At 27.9% G+C, this 17,784-nt stretch overlaps 1 protein-coding gene across 5 annotated transcripts in view; it reads right to left on the minus strand.

Annotated features, from left to right (window-relative positions):
• Positions 1 to 17,784, minus strand: part of LOC122272214 (zinc finger CCCH domain-containing protein 14-like) — a 52,367-nt gene that overhangs the window by 9,305 nt on the left and 25,278 nt on the right. For 2 of the 5 annotated variants that reach the window (XM_043055602.2, XM_043055600.2), the window contains exon 2: positions 14,900 to 15,471. The exons of 1 other annotated variant lie outside the window; for it this stretch is intronic. In XM_043055602.2, the coding sequence (XP_042911536.1) occupies positions 15,090 to 15,471 (382 nt within the window). In that variant the 3' untranslated portion in view covers positions 14,900 to 15,089. Of the gene's footprint in view, positions 1 to 2,568; positions 3,138 to 8,258; positions 8,402 to 14,899; positions 15,472 to 17,784 lie in introns of those variants that run through there. 2 more of the 5 variants (XM_043055599.2, XM_043055601.2) reach the window with 2 other exon arrangements.

The raw sequence follows: 17,784 nt of genomic DNA on the forward strand, positions 1-17,784 counted from the left end.
TTTATAAATTTTGAACAACTACTAATAGTTCTATAAAGTTTATTGAGGTTTTCTTTGATTCGGAGAAACAGTAATAATGAAAACAGAATCAAGAGAATGTGTATCTCTTCCATTATATGAAGAAAATATATGAAAGGTGCATGTAATAAACGTAACTAATTTTTATTTTCTATTTTGCTATTAACTCTGCTCTGAGGTGACTTGGGTAAGTCTTGGGTTAAGAAAATAAGAATTTATATAGAAATATTTATAGAAAATAAGAATATTAGAAACATTAGAAAACATAAGAGACGATGACTGGATTAAATGTGTAAGATGTATGCTATGACTTCAGACAAAATTTATAAGCTTTAAAACCCTTTGCCCAAAATATGATTTTTTTTAAAGTAATTGATTAAACCTGCTCACTAAATTTTATTTGCTAGATTTATGTTTACTTATTTTCGAGATAAAATTCATTCCTTACAGCATATTTTAAGTTTTTCATATCAACTGTATGAAATGTGTTATTTTCTATAAATTAAATTCAATTTTTCCATTGCTGTATTAGACGACCATCTCTCCTCGACATTAAGAGATGACCACTTCCTTGTTTGCTTTCAAACAATTTTTTTCTGATATTTTGTTTTCAATATTTCACTATTTTTTGCTCAATATATGTTGAATAAAGGTATGAGATTTTAAAATAAGCATAAGTATTTCTTCTATCTCTATTCTTAATATTTTTATTTTGGTTTGAACTATATCCAAGACCTACCCTATTAAAATATTAACTTACAATTGCATTATTTAGTGTTTGAATGAAAGTATATGCCAAATACAGCGAACTAAAAGGAGAATTGGACCTGCTTATTGTTCAAGTAACATCTGGGAAATATGGTTTAATAGTTAAAGTTGAGAAAACAGGCAGAAAATGAAAAGGTACTAATTATCAAGTAATTATTCAATTTACTGATCAAAGTTAAATAAAGAGTAAACACTTGTATTTTAATTAAGTAGGATAATCCGCAAAATAATCAGTAATCACTAGTTGCTTTTGTTCCTTATTGACGCATAGTTCTTAAAGAATCTTCTACCCTTGTTGCAAAAAATATAGTATTGTTTTGTTGAATGCATGAATGAACATGAAAAATAAAGGTTGGGTGATCTCTAAGCCTCTCCGGTTTGTATGGAGAATGTCATACCATGAATAATTAGAAAATAAGCTTTAAAATAGAAGGGGGGAAATAAGGTTTCTTTTTGTTGTTAATATAATAGCAAAATTGATCAACTGATTGTGTACAACTTTTTTCTTACTTAAATTGACTTCTTTCAAATGAATAAATGAAAATTTCACAAGTTTTTATTCTTGATAAAATCATAAAAGTTGATTAAATTCTTTGTGTTTGCCAAATTTTTCCGTAAATAAGTTTAACAGTAATGTGTACTGTACATACAAATAAAAGTTTATCAAAAAATGCATTCAGTTTTCGATTCATTATAAAGTAACCTACAAATCGCAAATAGAATTTCTTAAATTTGATGATTTTTGTGTGAGTTATTATCCCATGAATTTCTCTCCGTAGCTGTGTGAAACATCTAATTTTTTTACGCTTTGTATGCTTGTTGAAATTCAAAATGTATCAAAAGTACTGAACACTTAATGCAGCATTCAGAATTTTCAAACAGCACATTTCATAAACATTTATAGTCAGTTTTGTACTAAATTTTATAAAACTGTTAAAGTTTTTTTAGCAATATTAATATTTCAAAATCTGCTTCCATTATTCTTTATAAAAAATATTATATTAATATATTAATTGCTGCGTTTTAATACTTTTTTTTAAAAAAATTAAAAAACATAAAAACTCAAATCATGGAATTTTTTTCCCTTGAAGTAACATTTGAAAAAATTGAAATTCCAACTTCCATTACTCAAATTTCCTACACTAGAGTTTGGTGTGAATTGGATAAGGAATTTTTATACTTTTAAAACAAGTAACTTAAAGAGATTTGGATTATTATAAAACTGAGATTTCATTCATTGTTAAATAACAACAAAGCATAATATCAACTCATTGATTGATTTCTCAATGAATACGTAACATTAAAAAATTCTTCTATTTTAATTCAGATAAAATAAACACTATCCTTAAATTACTTGTTTTTATAAGAATAAGATATAGCATTAAATAAATCTCAGAGTTAAACTTATAGCACTGTTGCTTGCGGGACATTTTTTAATTTGATGAGTACTAAAATAAGTAACAAACATCTATGTAAGGCTCGGGAAATTTATTATTATTACAGATCTGAATTAATATAATATATCCTAAGCAAAAATTCACTAGACTGAATAATCTGTGTGTTTAAATGTGGCAAGAATGTTAATCTAACGCTAGGAAAGATTAGCTAATAAACTCTTTTCACGATAAATGAATAAATACTGCAATATCAAATCTTGCAATTGAAAAAAAATTTAAATAAAGCAGTAAATCAGAAACAAAATAAATTTTTAAATAACTACAGTACAAAAAAAATAAGAATCAAAAAATTTATTGAAATCTTTAAAAAAGAAACTAACTTACTATACACATCTGGTTTTATATATTCTTCAATCTAATTCATACAACATTACCCAAATAACATTTCCCTCATTCATTGCGGAGACCGAGAGTACTCTTCTATCATCGCGTGCAAAGATGGATACGGGATTTGATTTGTTAATTTAAATCGCGTTTTTAAAATACCTATTTAACCCCCCAATTTTCTGCGTCTATGGTACATCTTTTTTCGCACCAACATCTTTAGGTTTTACCCATTTGTATGGATTAGGTTTTTGTTTTTCTAATTTCTCGAGCAGCAATCGGAAACTGTTGGGTTGCTCGTTCTCCTTGTTCTCGAAGAGCTCTATTTTTCTGGGACCAATGTGTCGGTAAATGCACTTCAGATTTCTGCATGCGGCATTATACTTGCAGGTTGGATGCTGGAAGTGGCACTTTTGACCCATGCGGCACTTCGGAAAAAATCGGCACCTAGGAGTTTGCTGAAGTTTCTCTGTTTCAGGATCTCTTTTCATACTCTTGCTGTTTTTAGTAGCAATATCTTCAACCGCTTTTCTCTTCATCTGTTGAAAGGGTCTAACGGGTGCAGAGATTCTGAAAAAAAATATAAACAATTAAATCAAAACACTTCATAAAAAATAATGCTTCAGTAATGGTGTTATTAAATTACGCTGCAAAAAATTCTGAAACTAATGGCGGTAAAAAGTACTGGCACTCAGAGTGCTGGTGCGTTTCACAGTAAAATATTTCGCTGTAAAATCACTAAATCACCGTAATTAAATAAATAATTCTGTTGAATTAAAGTGATTCCATAAACTAATGCATAAAATTTTATTAGAGGCGAAATAGTCTGTTGGTTTGGTAGGGCGTTGGAACCATGTCCGAGAAGCAGTGAGCTCTATCCCAGACTAGCGAAGACTCCCCGTGTATAGCAAATGGCGACTGGTGCACTGCCGGGGCACTAAGTCCTCCAAATTCCCATAACAAATCAATAACTCTGGACTCTAACAAATTGTTTTCTGTTTTAGGTCAAAATTACGATCTGTGGATGTATGAATTGGTTCATACTTTAACACAGGCTGTGACGGAAGTGTGGGGCTGAAGTCGTGTTCTTTGAAATAGATGGCGCCACTGAAAACAGGATAACGCACCATATGCATTGGTTGGTTTCACATAACACATTTGCTGGTATTTGGCAGATGGCATTAGAAACAATAAAAACATATAATTTTGCAGTAACAATGGATTTTTCAATAAAATGGATTTTGAAGATGATGCACTAAGGGTGCCAGTAATTTTTACCATAATCTATTTCAGAATTTTTTACAATGGACACAGCATTTCCAGTGTCCGCTTAGTTAATTCTACATGACACTTTTCTTGAACACATTAGAGAAAAAATCACATATATGGAGTGGTTCAAAAACTGCATGATTCGAAAAAATTACCGAAGTAAATTAATTTTAAGAATTCTTTTCTTAAAAATTTTACTTTAATAATGGGAATTTTAAAGTAAGACTTTCAGATCAAAAAACTTAAGCTTAAACAGCTTAAGTGGTATCTTGTTTCGATTATAACCTGATATAACTTGACATCTGATGACTCCAAAAACTATTAGCCCATATTGAAAGTATGGAAGTGAAAAAATTCACAGAAATAAGTCAGCACATGAGAGTTCATAGAAATAAAGCACACAATGGTTGTTAAACTGTGAAATTTTTTTAATTAAATTACGATATAAAGTACATCGTCTGTGCGTGCATCAGCAGTGTAATCCAAATTTAGCAATTTTTTATAAAAATGACCATATCTCCATAAATATTTAAGTCAGGATTACGAAATTTTGGGTAATTATAGTAAACCAAAATAACTGTCACAAATTACAAAACTATTGCTATATTTTTTGGCACAGAATGATTAAAAACATTATTTTCGGTTTATAATATATTGTCTGTCCCTCAATCCTTTGAACTTCATCTGTATGTAGGAGAAATTATAGGATCTAAACACTTCTAAAGTGATAAAATAATTTGATTATCCGTATCAACGAATTAGTATCAACGTTTCCATTATTCTGTTCACCCCCTGTAACTTCTTAAGATCATATATTGCATAAATATAGGTTTTGGTAGTTTAAAAACATCTTGCGTCCTGAAAATGGACGATATTTTTCAAATGAAGGAAAATAGCTCCTTAAAACTTTTTTTTTTCATTTTAGTATGAGCCCTGTAATTTCAGTATACTTTCAGTGTGACATACTAAATATTATTAAAGAATGGTAAATTGGCTATTAATGGCCTAAAATCGAAAGAAAAACCATGAAAGTGGTAAAATGATGGAAAGGCAATTAATCGACGCAAAAAAAATTAAATTACTGAAAAAGAAGTAAAAATGCAAGCGAAATACCTAGCCAATATTATTAATGTATAATAAACATAAAACCAATATTTTAACAAAGAGGGATGGTTAGTACTAAACTTATCTATCAAAAAAGGACATAATCAAAAAAGGGCATCATCAAAAAAAATGCTGAAAATTTTTTTTTAAATTTGCAGAAAAGAACTGTCAGCTCAAGTATCAGCATGAAACTGTTTATTTCTCGTAAAAATACTGTTTATTTTTTCCTTCAAAAAAAGCGGATGCTTATTTGTTCACCAGATAAGTACTGTTATTTCTGAAAATTCTGTTATTTCAATAAAAACTTCTACGAAAAAAGTATTCCTGCATTCTGGTCAGTGCATGCCAAGAGCATCATTCGTACGACCATTCTCCGTGACGCTGAGATTCGAACCTGGGTCATCTCAAATGGTCCTCTATGCTACCGGAGCATTAGGCATCTCAATATGAAGAAAATCTTATACTCTTTTCGTCTTAAAAAAGTTTTTGAAAAAATATATAAGTGTAAAAATGTTTAAATTATAGAGGCCTACCAGAATAAAAATGCATGGTAACTTAATGAGCCAAAAAATTTTATATTAAAGAAATACATTGCTAAAGTATGGATTTGAAAATAAAATTTGATCGCAGTTTTATTTATACGATGTTAATATCTTTAAATATTTCCTGAAAAATGAGAGCAAGTATTTTTCGATACTTCTCTACTAATTTCTATACTTAATTGTAAAATGATTTGAAAAAGAAAGAGTATTTATAAAGTGCGAAAAACTGCTTTGCAAATATACAGAGAATGTATGCAAAAATAACAGGAAGTTTTTACAGTGAGCGGATAACAGTTCAGTTAAAACCAGAAACAGTTTTTTAAACAGTTTTTTGTTCTGGGAAGTTAATCTTTACAGTATACGATAAATCTTTTAACTTAGGACTCACTTATTATTTACAGCCAAATTCGGAGCTAATAGTTCATGAATCAATATATCGTGAAATATCGATAATTTTAATTTATAGCGAAAACGATATTTAAAATATATCATAATGATATTTAGAAAATACGAAAAATCTTAACATAAGCTAAATATTGATAAATATCAACACACGATGAATATCAAAAAGTATAAGCGCAAAAGTAATATCGACAAACGATAATATCGTCAAAAAATCAGTAAAACCCATCCGTGAAGATGAGAACCTTTTCCCTTACTACAGTATTCAACAGCCCAATGACATACATACGGCTATTCTTGCAGTACGTGATATATCAGTAAATTAGCGGTTATATCTGTATATATTTTACCTCTCTTTTACACCAGCATATTTTCTTTGAAATTTCTTTACATTATAACTGAATTTTGGAAAATAACTAAGATTGAAATTTTATTTTTCTAAATTAAAATCACATATTATATTAGTTAATTTTTCATTATCAATTACAAAAAAATCTAATTAAATTTGACGTAAGTTAATATTTTCTGACGTAATTAGTTCAAAAATTTCTACTCATAAGCAGCTAAATAAATGATCAAAGGGCTTAAATCCCCTTCTATATCTTAATGTCACTGATTAAAAATTACTATTTTTTTTTAAAAAAGATAAATTTGTAAAAAAAGATTCATTTTTATAAGCTTTTAACCCATTAATTTTCTAAAAAAAAGAAACTATATTTTTTGAACGCAATGTAACCACTTTTTCTTACAGCCATTTTCGCAAATAAAATGAAGAAATTTTATTCCTAAAAAGATATTTGACAAAATTTTAACATCACCACATATTTTAAATAAAAAGTTAGTAACTGTGAACCATTTTCCTGAAATAAGTACTAAACCAAATAAAAAGTAGTCAATGTGCGCAGTGCAGCAACTACAGGAGTACCTACAAAGGAGGACTGTGACAAAACTATGTTATTTTATACAATTATAGCAAGAGAAAAAAATAAATCTCTTAACAAAAAATCGTCTTAAATTTGTTAACAAAATTCATATTAAAGAGAAAAAAAATCATGCACTATTTTACTCCTCCAAAATATTAAAAATGACTTAATTTTCCTCTAATCTATATCAATAGATGTAATATATTTCTTTCCCTTCATTAGGAAAAACAAAATAGGAAAATCTAAATTTGAATGGGTAATTCCTTCTCTGACAGACAATTTTCATTTAAATAGCCTAAGTGCAAAAGAATACAGAAATTGCAGTATAAAAAACTTCTTAATGAAATAATGCTCTCTATTTAAAACAATTGTCATTCATAATCATTTTAATTATGAAATTTAAATGAAAAATTCTTCGGGGAGCATTAATGACGAATTATTTCATCAAATAAATCTGACATTAAGTTAAAATTACATTAGTTAAAATCAAATAGTCTTTACATTAAAATTAAATTGCATTATGCCACATTTATTTTGCTAAAAAATGTATTAAAAAGGAGAGAGAAAGAGCTGAGACATTTAGAGTAATTCCTGTCTCTCCAATACAGGATAAAATGACTCCTGATACCACAGAATCAAATATTTTATAAAATAAATTAATAAGTACTTTAAATAATAAAATCTATTTCAGCAATCAAGTTAGATAAATAAAATTTCTTTAAAAACTGTTTGTTAGGTCAAAAATAAATAATTTAATCAAATAAATCTTATATTATTTAATCAAAATTACATTATATCGCATTTACTTCGCAAGAAAAGGTATTAAAAAAGACAGCAAGGAAAAACTGAGATATTTAGAAAGTAATTACTGGGGCTTCGTTGCAGAATCAACTGATTCCTGAGACCACAGAATAAAATTCATTAAAAAATATTTTAAATAATGAATTCCACATCATCAATAAACTTAATTAAGTTTAACTAAAAACCACTTTCAGGAGAACAAAAACAAATTAGTATTAATTGGAAGAGTGGGAGAAATCAGATATTAAATGTAATTTCTGACATTTCAATTAATTCCTGATACCACAAATTAAAATAATTTATAAAACAAATAAAATACTTTAAATACCAAAAACCATTTCATCCAAAAACTGAATTAAATTTAGAAAAACTTTTGGAGGAGTTCAAAAACAAATTATTAAATCAATAAATCTTCTATTAAATTAAAATTACATTAAGTAATATTTACTTTCCTAGTTTATTTTCAAATATATTTAACAATTTCAAATACTAAAAAATTTCAAATACTAAAACTTATTCAGACACAGATGAACCATAACCGTAACCCATATTTTTTTTCTAATTAGAACGTATTAAATAAAATGAAGATAGAAGAATGAAAAGCCTTAATTAATCAATAAATAAAGCAATAAAAAATAAGGTAAACTTACTTAATATCCTTGATCAGAGACATCGTTAAGGATCTTAAGAGCTTTCCGAAAAATCTTGATTAAAAATTCACTACACCAAACTTCAAGACTATAATCAAGCAACTACACTTTTCTTCTAACACAACTATTAAGAACTAAGTCACGAACTCACAGTACAACACCGAAATGAATACTACAATTTTAAAGTAACAGTTATGTACTTTTGCTGCAACAACATATAGATACCTCCCATTGGTCAAACCTGGACAGGGAATCATAACTGATTTTCATTCATGTCAAGTCATAACCTCCCCCCCCGCAATTCTTTTCATGCAACATACAAACTATAAGAAATCATTCGGGGTATTATATACTTTGAAGCTCTTATCAATGATAATTACTCTTTGCAAGAATGACATGTCCTTGGGGCTAATTATGCCAAAGGAAAAGTTCTATAAAGCTCAACAAACATTAGAGAATTTTGTCACAATCCCTTAAAATTTAAGTATTTCGTTCAAATATTTAAAAAAAAAAAACAGTTATCATTAGAATTCAATTAAGTAGCATTGAATATTTGTGTAAAAATAAAATTAAGTTTCGGATTGTTTCATTGAAGCAATTTATAAATGATATAAACCTTCAAAAAAAATCTTCAAATGTACTATCTAAAAGTTCATCTCCAACATTAATATTTGTGTTTCAGAGAAATAATTTTTTGCAAATAAAATCTTAAAACACTTTTGATTTCATATTATTCTCCATCTTATTGAGAATGATCTTTTTTTTTTAATGTAATTAGAAATGTAATTTGTAATTTCCAATGATAGCTTATATGGATAACATTAGATAATAAGGCGACTAACAATTTTTAGTAATATCTTTAAAGTAATTTAAAGGCATTTTTAATTATTTTTAATTTTGAAAGTTACTTCAGTTTTCAATATATTTTTTTCTTTGCACTAAAAATGAAGATTATATTTGAAAATTATGTGAAATTTTGAAACTGCTTACGGCAAAGTCAAATTTTTCATTCAATTTCTTTATTCTCTTCCAATTTTCTTCTTTTGTTTGCGCATTCCATTTTCACCACGAAAATAACTTTGTGGATAAGACTATGGCTTACAAATAATTCAAACAAAATGTACAATTCCGAAAATTTTGCCCTAGCAACTATATCATTGAAACAATATAGCTTACTTCAGTAATATTTGACTTCTAAGGACAAACGAAACATAATAAAAATGTACCAGGTTTCATTCAGTCAACATGAAAAAAAAAGTATTCTAAATATTTCTTTTATGCAATTGTCAGATTTTCAAGCATTAAAACTTAATGATTCTATACTCTGTCTTTGACTAAGCTAATTAATTAGGGCTGAAAATAGTTGAAGTTATGAAATCTAACACAAAGTTACCTTTCTTTCAATAACCTCACATTTTTTAAATTCTATTTAGATTTTTGACCATGAAAATATGGGTCGTTAGAATGTTTAAAATATGTTTTTGGAAGTTTCGGTAGGAGTGCGGTCAAAAGATGAGATGAACTAGAGACAATGTTAAATGAAAACCAGTAATAAACTGAAGAAATTATAAAAACTCATATTAAAGAGAAAACTTTCTTTTTTAAAAGTCTTTGAGCTTTACAACACATTAAAAAAAAATTAATGAAAAGCGATTGTCTCATTCTTAAAATTGTTAATCTGTTAAAGGAATTCAATGTAAGGAGGGAAATTCAATCACTTGTGTTTCAGTCTCCTCAAGAATATCTTTTATTTTCTCAGAAATGAATTAATTTAAATAAAAATTTCTCAGAACAACACCTGCGAATTGACGACCACCCCCATAAGGTAAAAGATTGTTTGAGATAACATGCTTCGCTACATTGTTATGAATCATTGTTATTGTCACACCTCTTATCATACCTAAGGCCAAAGACACTTTCCATATATATTAAAAGTACAAAAGGCTGTTTTCTGCCTCAAGAATGAGAAAAATGATTTAGTAATAACCCCCCCTAGCTGACTCGAATCATCTTTTTCAGTCAAAAGTTGTAAAGATGAATTCATGGACAAAGGATTGTAAAATACATACTTTTCTCCATCTAGAATTGTGAAGCATCAGTTTCCTTACCTATCAAAGTAAAGAAAAATGTCCTCTCCATTTTCAAAAATAGTTCTTTTTCCGAATATGAAATTTGAGTTTCCCTTACTTTACGCCCGTTTTCTTATACCTGAAATTACAATTTTTTTTGTAAGTTGTATTCTTTAGAACCCTTTTTGAAGGAGCCTTTTTAACTTCAAGAATATGAAACATCAAAACTCAGACTTTCAATAGTTTCGCAGTATATACATCACAGTATATGTCATGTCCCACAAAAGATTTTATTAATTGGAAATTTTTCTTGTTAAAAAACAAAAAATTACTCTTAAACTTTGAAAGTGCTTATCTTCTCTGCGCAAAATGTTTTCTATGAGTCAGGATTCTTGACACTCAAATGAGTAGCAATACCCTAATAATTCAGGCAAGGAGGCGATTTTAATATAACTTCAGGCCATGCCTCCTAAACTAATGAAATGAATTTTAATGATGATTTTATCTCATACATATCTTAATGATTTTAATGATTATTTCCTTTAATTTTAGTTATTTCGTTTAATTTAAGTGCAATAACTTCTTAATTATAGTGATTTTCATCAACATTTTATAAAAAATTTCAGGGAATTTTCAGTTTTTTTGCTGTTAAAAGTTTTCATTACTGTTTCAAGTTATTTTTTTATCAATACAGTCTTAATTAAATTATTCTTTTATATACATCTAAACTATTATTTTATTAAAAATATATTTGTGAATATTAGGATCATATTTGAATTTGTATTATTTTTCCATCGCAACTACGTGTGAAAATTAAATTGTTGCATAAATAATTTCGAAATTTGTAAATATCAGGGAAATCTGTTAATAATCAATAATAAAGTTTATAAAATCAATGTTCTCACAAAATTTAATAATAATTATTAAAAATGCACATGGTAATGGAGAAAAAAGCATTTATATCATTTATTGAAATCGGGAGCCTTATCTCTTGACAGGAAGGGTTTATAAAATGAGAAATTTTTGAAGGAGCCTTTTTAACTATAAGAATATGAAACATCAAAACTCAGACTTTCAATAGTTTCGCAGTATATACATTACAGTATAGCTCATGTCCCACAAAAAATTTTATTAAATGGAAATTTTTCTTGTTAAAAAACAAAAAATTACTCTTAAACTTTGAAAGTGCTTATCTTCTCTGTGCAAAATGTTTTCTATCAATTAGGATTCTTGACACTCAAAATGAGTAACAATACCCCAATATTTCAGGCAAGGAGGCGATTTTAATATAACTTCAGGCCATGTCTCCTAAACTAATGAAGTAAATTTTAAAAAATTTACCTTCTTCCAATATGAGCTGCAATCAAAATCTAGAACTTATTGAGGGGAGGATGTAACTTACACTTTGTTATCTAGAAAAAAACCATGTTTTTCCGAAATATTATTTTACATTTAATCGGATAAAATATCATCCACGTCGATGCAACTAATAGATCAGAAGCTGTAAAAGCTTTTGTGGTTAAATACATTACTGTACAGACGAAAATAGTTTTAGACTCTGTGAATTTTTTAGGATTAATTTAATCAGATAAAACGAATTCAAATGAAATCAAGATCAGTATATTATTTACTGCTTCAGGAATATTTAATACCTTATTTCGAACATATTCCCCTTTCGATATATCGAATTGCTGAAACCGAGTAACATTGCCTGTAAGACGCATAATTTGGAAGTAATAAGATAACCTGATAAGGCGCATAATTTGGAAGTAATTTTATTTTAAACTGCATAAATTTTGATTTGTACCTATTTATATACTTGACACAGCTGTATAAGCACTTAAGGACTTTTGATGTTGCTATATAATTACCAAAAGTATTTGTACCATACATTTTTAGTTACCTAGAAAGAAATGTAGAATCGCAAATGGGTGTAAGTCAAAACCTTTTTGTAAATTAAATCATTTCAACACTTAAAACTTCTAAATTATTAATTCTTCTAATTTGGCTTCTATTTCTGTTTATTTAGAGAAAAAAATAATACGTATAATCATACATAATGATTTACGTATTTAGCGGTGACAAACAAGTCAATATGCATATGTACAAAACAATACTTTTTATCGATGAAAAATTTTATAAATTTTGAACAACTATTAATAGTTCTATAAACTTAATTTATGTTTAATTTGATTCGGAGAAACACCAATAATGAAAAAAGAATCAAGAGAAGGTGTATCTCACCCATTATATAAAAAAAATATAAAAGGTACATACAATAAACGTAACTAATTTTTATTTTCTATTTTACTATTAACTCTGCTCTGAGGTGACTTGGGTAAGTCTTGGGTTAAGAAAATAAGAGGTATAATTAGAAACATTAGAAAACATAAAAAACGATTTCTGGCTAAAATGAGTAAGATATATGCTATGACTCCAGGTAAAATGTATAAGTTTTAAAACCCTTTGCCCAAAATGAGATTTTTTTTTTGAAAGTGATTGATTAAATCTGCTCATTAAATTTTATTTGATAGATTTATTTTTACTTATTTTCAAGATAAAATTAATTCTTTACTGCCTATTTTAAGTTTTTCATATCAACTGTATGAAATGTGTTATTTTCAAAAAAATAAATTCACTTTTTCGATAGCTGTATTAGACGCTCATCTCCCCTCGACATTAAGAGCTGACCACTCTTTATGTTTGCTTTCAAGCAATTTTTTTTCTGATATTTTGTTCTCCATATTTCGTTATTTTTTGCTCAATATATGTTGAATAAATGCGTGAGAATTTTAAATAAGCATAAACATTTCTTCTATCTCTGTTCTTAATATTTTTATTTCAGTTTGAAATATATCCAAGACCTACCCTACAAAATGTACTAACTTATAATTGCATTGTCTAGTTGTTGAATGAAAGTATATGCCAAATACAGCGAACTAAAAGTAGAATTGGACCTACTTATTGTTCAAGTAACATATGGGAAATATCGTTTAATAGTTAAAGTTCAGAAAACAGGCAGAAAATAAAAGTGTACTAATTATCAAGTAATTATTCAATTTACTGATCTAACTTAATTAAGAGTAATTACTTGTATTTTACTTAGGTTGGATAATACGCAAAATAATCACTAGTTTTGGTTCCTCATTGACGCATAATTCTTAAAGAGTCTTCTACCCCTGTAGTAAAAAATATAGTTTCCTTTTTTGAATGCATGAATGAATGAACATCCCTCTCCCGGTTTGTATGGTGAATGTCATACCATGAATAATTCGGAAATAAGTTTTAAAATAGAGGGGGGGAAATAAGGTTCTTTTTGATTTTAATTGAATAAAAATAAAATTTCATCCGATTGTATACAATTTTTTGTTACCTAAATTGACTTCTTTTAAATGGATGTAGAGGTCGTTATAACTAAAAATTTCACAAGTTTTTATTCTTGATAAAATACATTAAGAAAATCATAAAAATTTATTAACTTTTTTGTGCTTGACTAATTTTTCAGTAAGCAAGTTTAAGAATAGTGTGTTTTTTCATTTAATTTTTTGTATAACCCATTTTGTTATAAGGTAATCTGTAAATCGCAAGTAGAATTTCTTAAATTTGTTGATTTTTCTGTGAGTTATTATCCCATGAATTTCTTGTGAATTTCTCTCCACAGCTCTGTGAAACATCTAACCTTTTGAAAGTTTGCATGCTTGTTGAACTTCAAAATGTATCAGAAGTACTGAATACTTAATGCAGCATTCAAAATTTACAAACAACACATTTCATAAACATTTATTGTCAGTTTTGTGTTAAAATTAATAAAACTGTTTAGGTTTTTAGCAATTTTAATATTTTAAAGCTAGCTTTCATTATTCTTTATATAAAATTATTATATTAATATATTAATTGTTGCATCTTTATTTAAAAAAATTAAAGAACACATCATGTAATTTCTTTCTCTTTGAAGTAACATTTGAAAAAATTGAAATTCTAACTTCCACTACTCAAATTTCCTACACTAGAGTTTGGTGTGAATTGGATAAGGAACTTTTATACTTTTAAAACAAGTAACTTAAAGAGATTTGGATTATTATAAAACTGAGATTTCATTCATTGTTAAATAACAACAAAGCATAATATCAACTCATTGAATGATTTTTCAATGAACATGTAACATTAAAAAATTCTTCCATTTTAATTCATATAAAATAAACACTACTTTAACTTATGTATTTGTTATGAATAATATATAACATTAAATAATTCTCAGATTTAAACCTATAACACTGNATAAAAATGACCATATCTATTATTATTACAGTTCTGAATTAATATATTTTAAGCAAAAGTTTGAATCGACTGTATGTTTAAATGTGGCAAGAATCTTAATCTCGTGCTAGAATAAAATTTGCTAATTGACTTTTTTCTCGGTAAATGAATAAATACTGAAGTGTCAAATCTTGCAAATTAAAAAAAAAATTTAAATAAAGCAATAAATCAGAAACAAAATAAATTTTGAAATAACTACAGAACAAAAAAATAGAATTAAAAAATTTATTGAAATCTTTAAAAAAGAAACTAACTTAGTATACACATCTGCTTTTATATATTCTTCAATCTAATTCATACAACATTACTCAAATAACATTTCCCTCATTCATTGCAGAGACCGCGTACTCTTCCTTCAATCGTGTGCAAAGATGGATACGGAATTTGATTTGTTAATTGAAATCGCGTTCGTTAAAATATCTATTTTACCTCCAATTTTCTGTGTCTATGGTACATCTTTTTTTGCACCAACATCTTTAGGTTTTACCCATTTGTATGGATTAGGTTTTTGTTTTTCTAATTTCTCGAGCAGCAGTCGGAAATTATTGGGTTGCTCGTTCTCTTTGTTCTCGAAGAGCTCTATTTTTCTTGGACCAATGTGTCGGTAGATGCACCTCAGATTTCTGCATGCGGCATTATACCTGCAGGTTGGATGCTGAAAGTGACACTTTTGACCCATGCGGCACTTCGGAAAAAATCGGCACCTGGGAATTTGCTGAAGTTTCTCTGTTTCAGGATCACCTTTCATACTCTTGGTGTTTTTAGTAGCAATATCTTCAACTGCTTTTCTCTTTGTCTGTTGCACGGGCCTAACAGGTGCTGAGATTCTGAAAAAGAATTACATAAGCAATTAAATCATAACACTTCATGAAAAAGTAATGTATCAACAATGGTATTATTATATTATGCTGTAAAAAATTCCGAAACTAATTACGGTGAAAAATACTGACACTCAGGGTGCCAGTGCGTTTAAAGGCTAAAAAATTTCCGACAAAAGTTATATACTGCAAACTTTGCAATAATATTTACTGTAAAATCCCTAAATCCCCATAATTTAATAAATGACTCCGTAGAATTAATGTGATTCTATAAACTAATGTATAAATTTTCATTAGGGCTGGAATAGCCTGCTGGTTTGGTAGGGCATTGGAACCATGCCCGAGAAGCCGTGAGCTCCATCCCAGCCGAGCGAAGACTCCCCTTGTATAGTAAATGGCGACTGGTGCACTGTCAGGTCACTATGTCCTCTAAGTTCCCATAACAAATCAATAACTCTGGACTCTAACAAATCGTTTTCTGGTTTAGGTCAAAATTACGATCTGTGGATGTATGATTGGGTTCGTCCTTTAACACGGGCTGTGACGAGAGTGTGTGGCTGAAGTCGTATTCTTTGAAATAAATGGCGTCACTGAAAACAAGAAAACGCACCATATGCCTTAAATTCGGTAAAAATGGATTTAATGCCTTAAATTCGGTAAAAATGGATTTAATGCCTTAAATTTACAGTAAAAATTGATTTTACAGTAAAATGGATTTTACAGTAAAATGGATTTTGAAGATGATACACTAAGTATACCAGTAATTTTTATCGTAATTCATTTCAGAAGTTTTTACAATGTACACTGCATTTCTAGTCTCCGCTTAGTTAATTCTACATGACATTTTTCTTGCACTCATTAGATAAAAAATCACACACTCAAAACACCAAACACTCAAAAACCGCATGACTCGAAAAAATTAACTACATAAATTAATTTTAAGCATCCTTTACTTAAAAATTTTACTTAAATAATAATAAGAATATTAAAGTAAGACTTTTAGATCATAAAACTTAATCTTAAACAGCTTAAATAATATCTTGTTTCGCTTATAACCTGATATAACTCGACATTTGATGTCACCAAAAATTATTAGCCCATTGCAAGTCCATTGCCATAATATGTACAGAAATAAAGAAGCGCACGACAGTTCATTGAAATAAAACACACAATGGTTGTTACACTGCAGGAAATTCTCAATTAAATTACGATATAAAGTACATCGTCTATATTACTCATCCGTAAAATAATATACTTTAAATCTTACAGTAGTTTTTATTCAATTAATGTGATTCAATGATTTCACGGTAATTATTCCTGTAAAAATTACAATATATAGAATTTCTTGTTCCGTAACATGCTCCAGTAAGAGTGGATTTTATGGTAAAAAGTATCGGCAACATGAGTGGCGGTACTTTATATCGTAATTTGTTCCGAAATCTCTTACAGTGTACAGATTAAGAAGTATTTGCTGTTTATAAGCATAGTTAAATGGACATAAATCTTTTAAACTCATTAGTAAAAAATTTCGGATTTTTAAAAACAATTTTAAAAATTCAACTATGAGTCATAAATATTTTTCCAACATAAACTAAATTGAGATATTATCTTCTAGGTATCATTATTCACAGCGTTAAATTACAGTTCAGGAAAAAAATTTGCATCCACTAATTCATTTACTAATTATTTTGTATGAAGCAAATTTAATAAATTCATCTGCAATATTACAGGTAGTAGACAAAATAATGGGATTACTTTTATACTACTACATTTACTCAAATTTCTTCGAAAATAGATAACGAACTATTTTATAACTTTAGAAGTGTGTAGATCATGCGATTTCTCACACATATCAATAAATTTTAAAGCTTTTTTAAGGTTTGAGGGACAGACAATGAATTGCAAACGAAAAAAACAACGCTTTTGAACACCCTATACCAAAAAATTTAACAATAAATTTGCATTTTTTGAATTATCTTAGTTCTTACATACAATAGTTGCCCAAATTTTAGTATGCATATCTTAAATATTCATGGAGATATAGGGATCTTTATAAAAATTTAAAAAAAAAACTTCTTTTTTTTGTCTTGCGTTGTTTTGCTATAACTTCAATAATAAAATTCAATGAAATTAATCAAAAGTTTTACAGAAATTCAAAATGAATCACAAAATGTTTGCTTTAAAAATTGAGAAAAACATTTACATTCTTTTTTCATAATTTTGTAGTGAATCATATTTGGAAACTAATCAAAAGTCCCACTTGAATATCTAAAATAATTAAAAAGCTCCGAGCAGTTTTTTATGTAGCTTTCGTTTAATAAA

This window comes from Parasteatoda tepidariorum, chromosome 3 (genome assembly GCF_043381705.1).
Source record: "Parasteatoda tepidariorum isolate YZ-2023 chromosome 3, CAS_Ptep_4.0, whole genome shotgun sequence".
In the NCBI taxonomy this organism is placed as follows: Eukaryota; Metazoa; Arthropoda; class Arachnida; order Araneae; family Theridiidae; genus Parasteatoda; species Parasteatoda tepidariorum.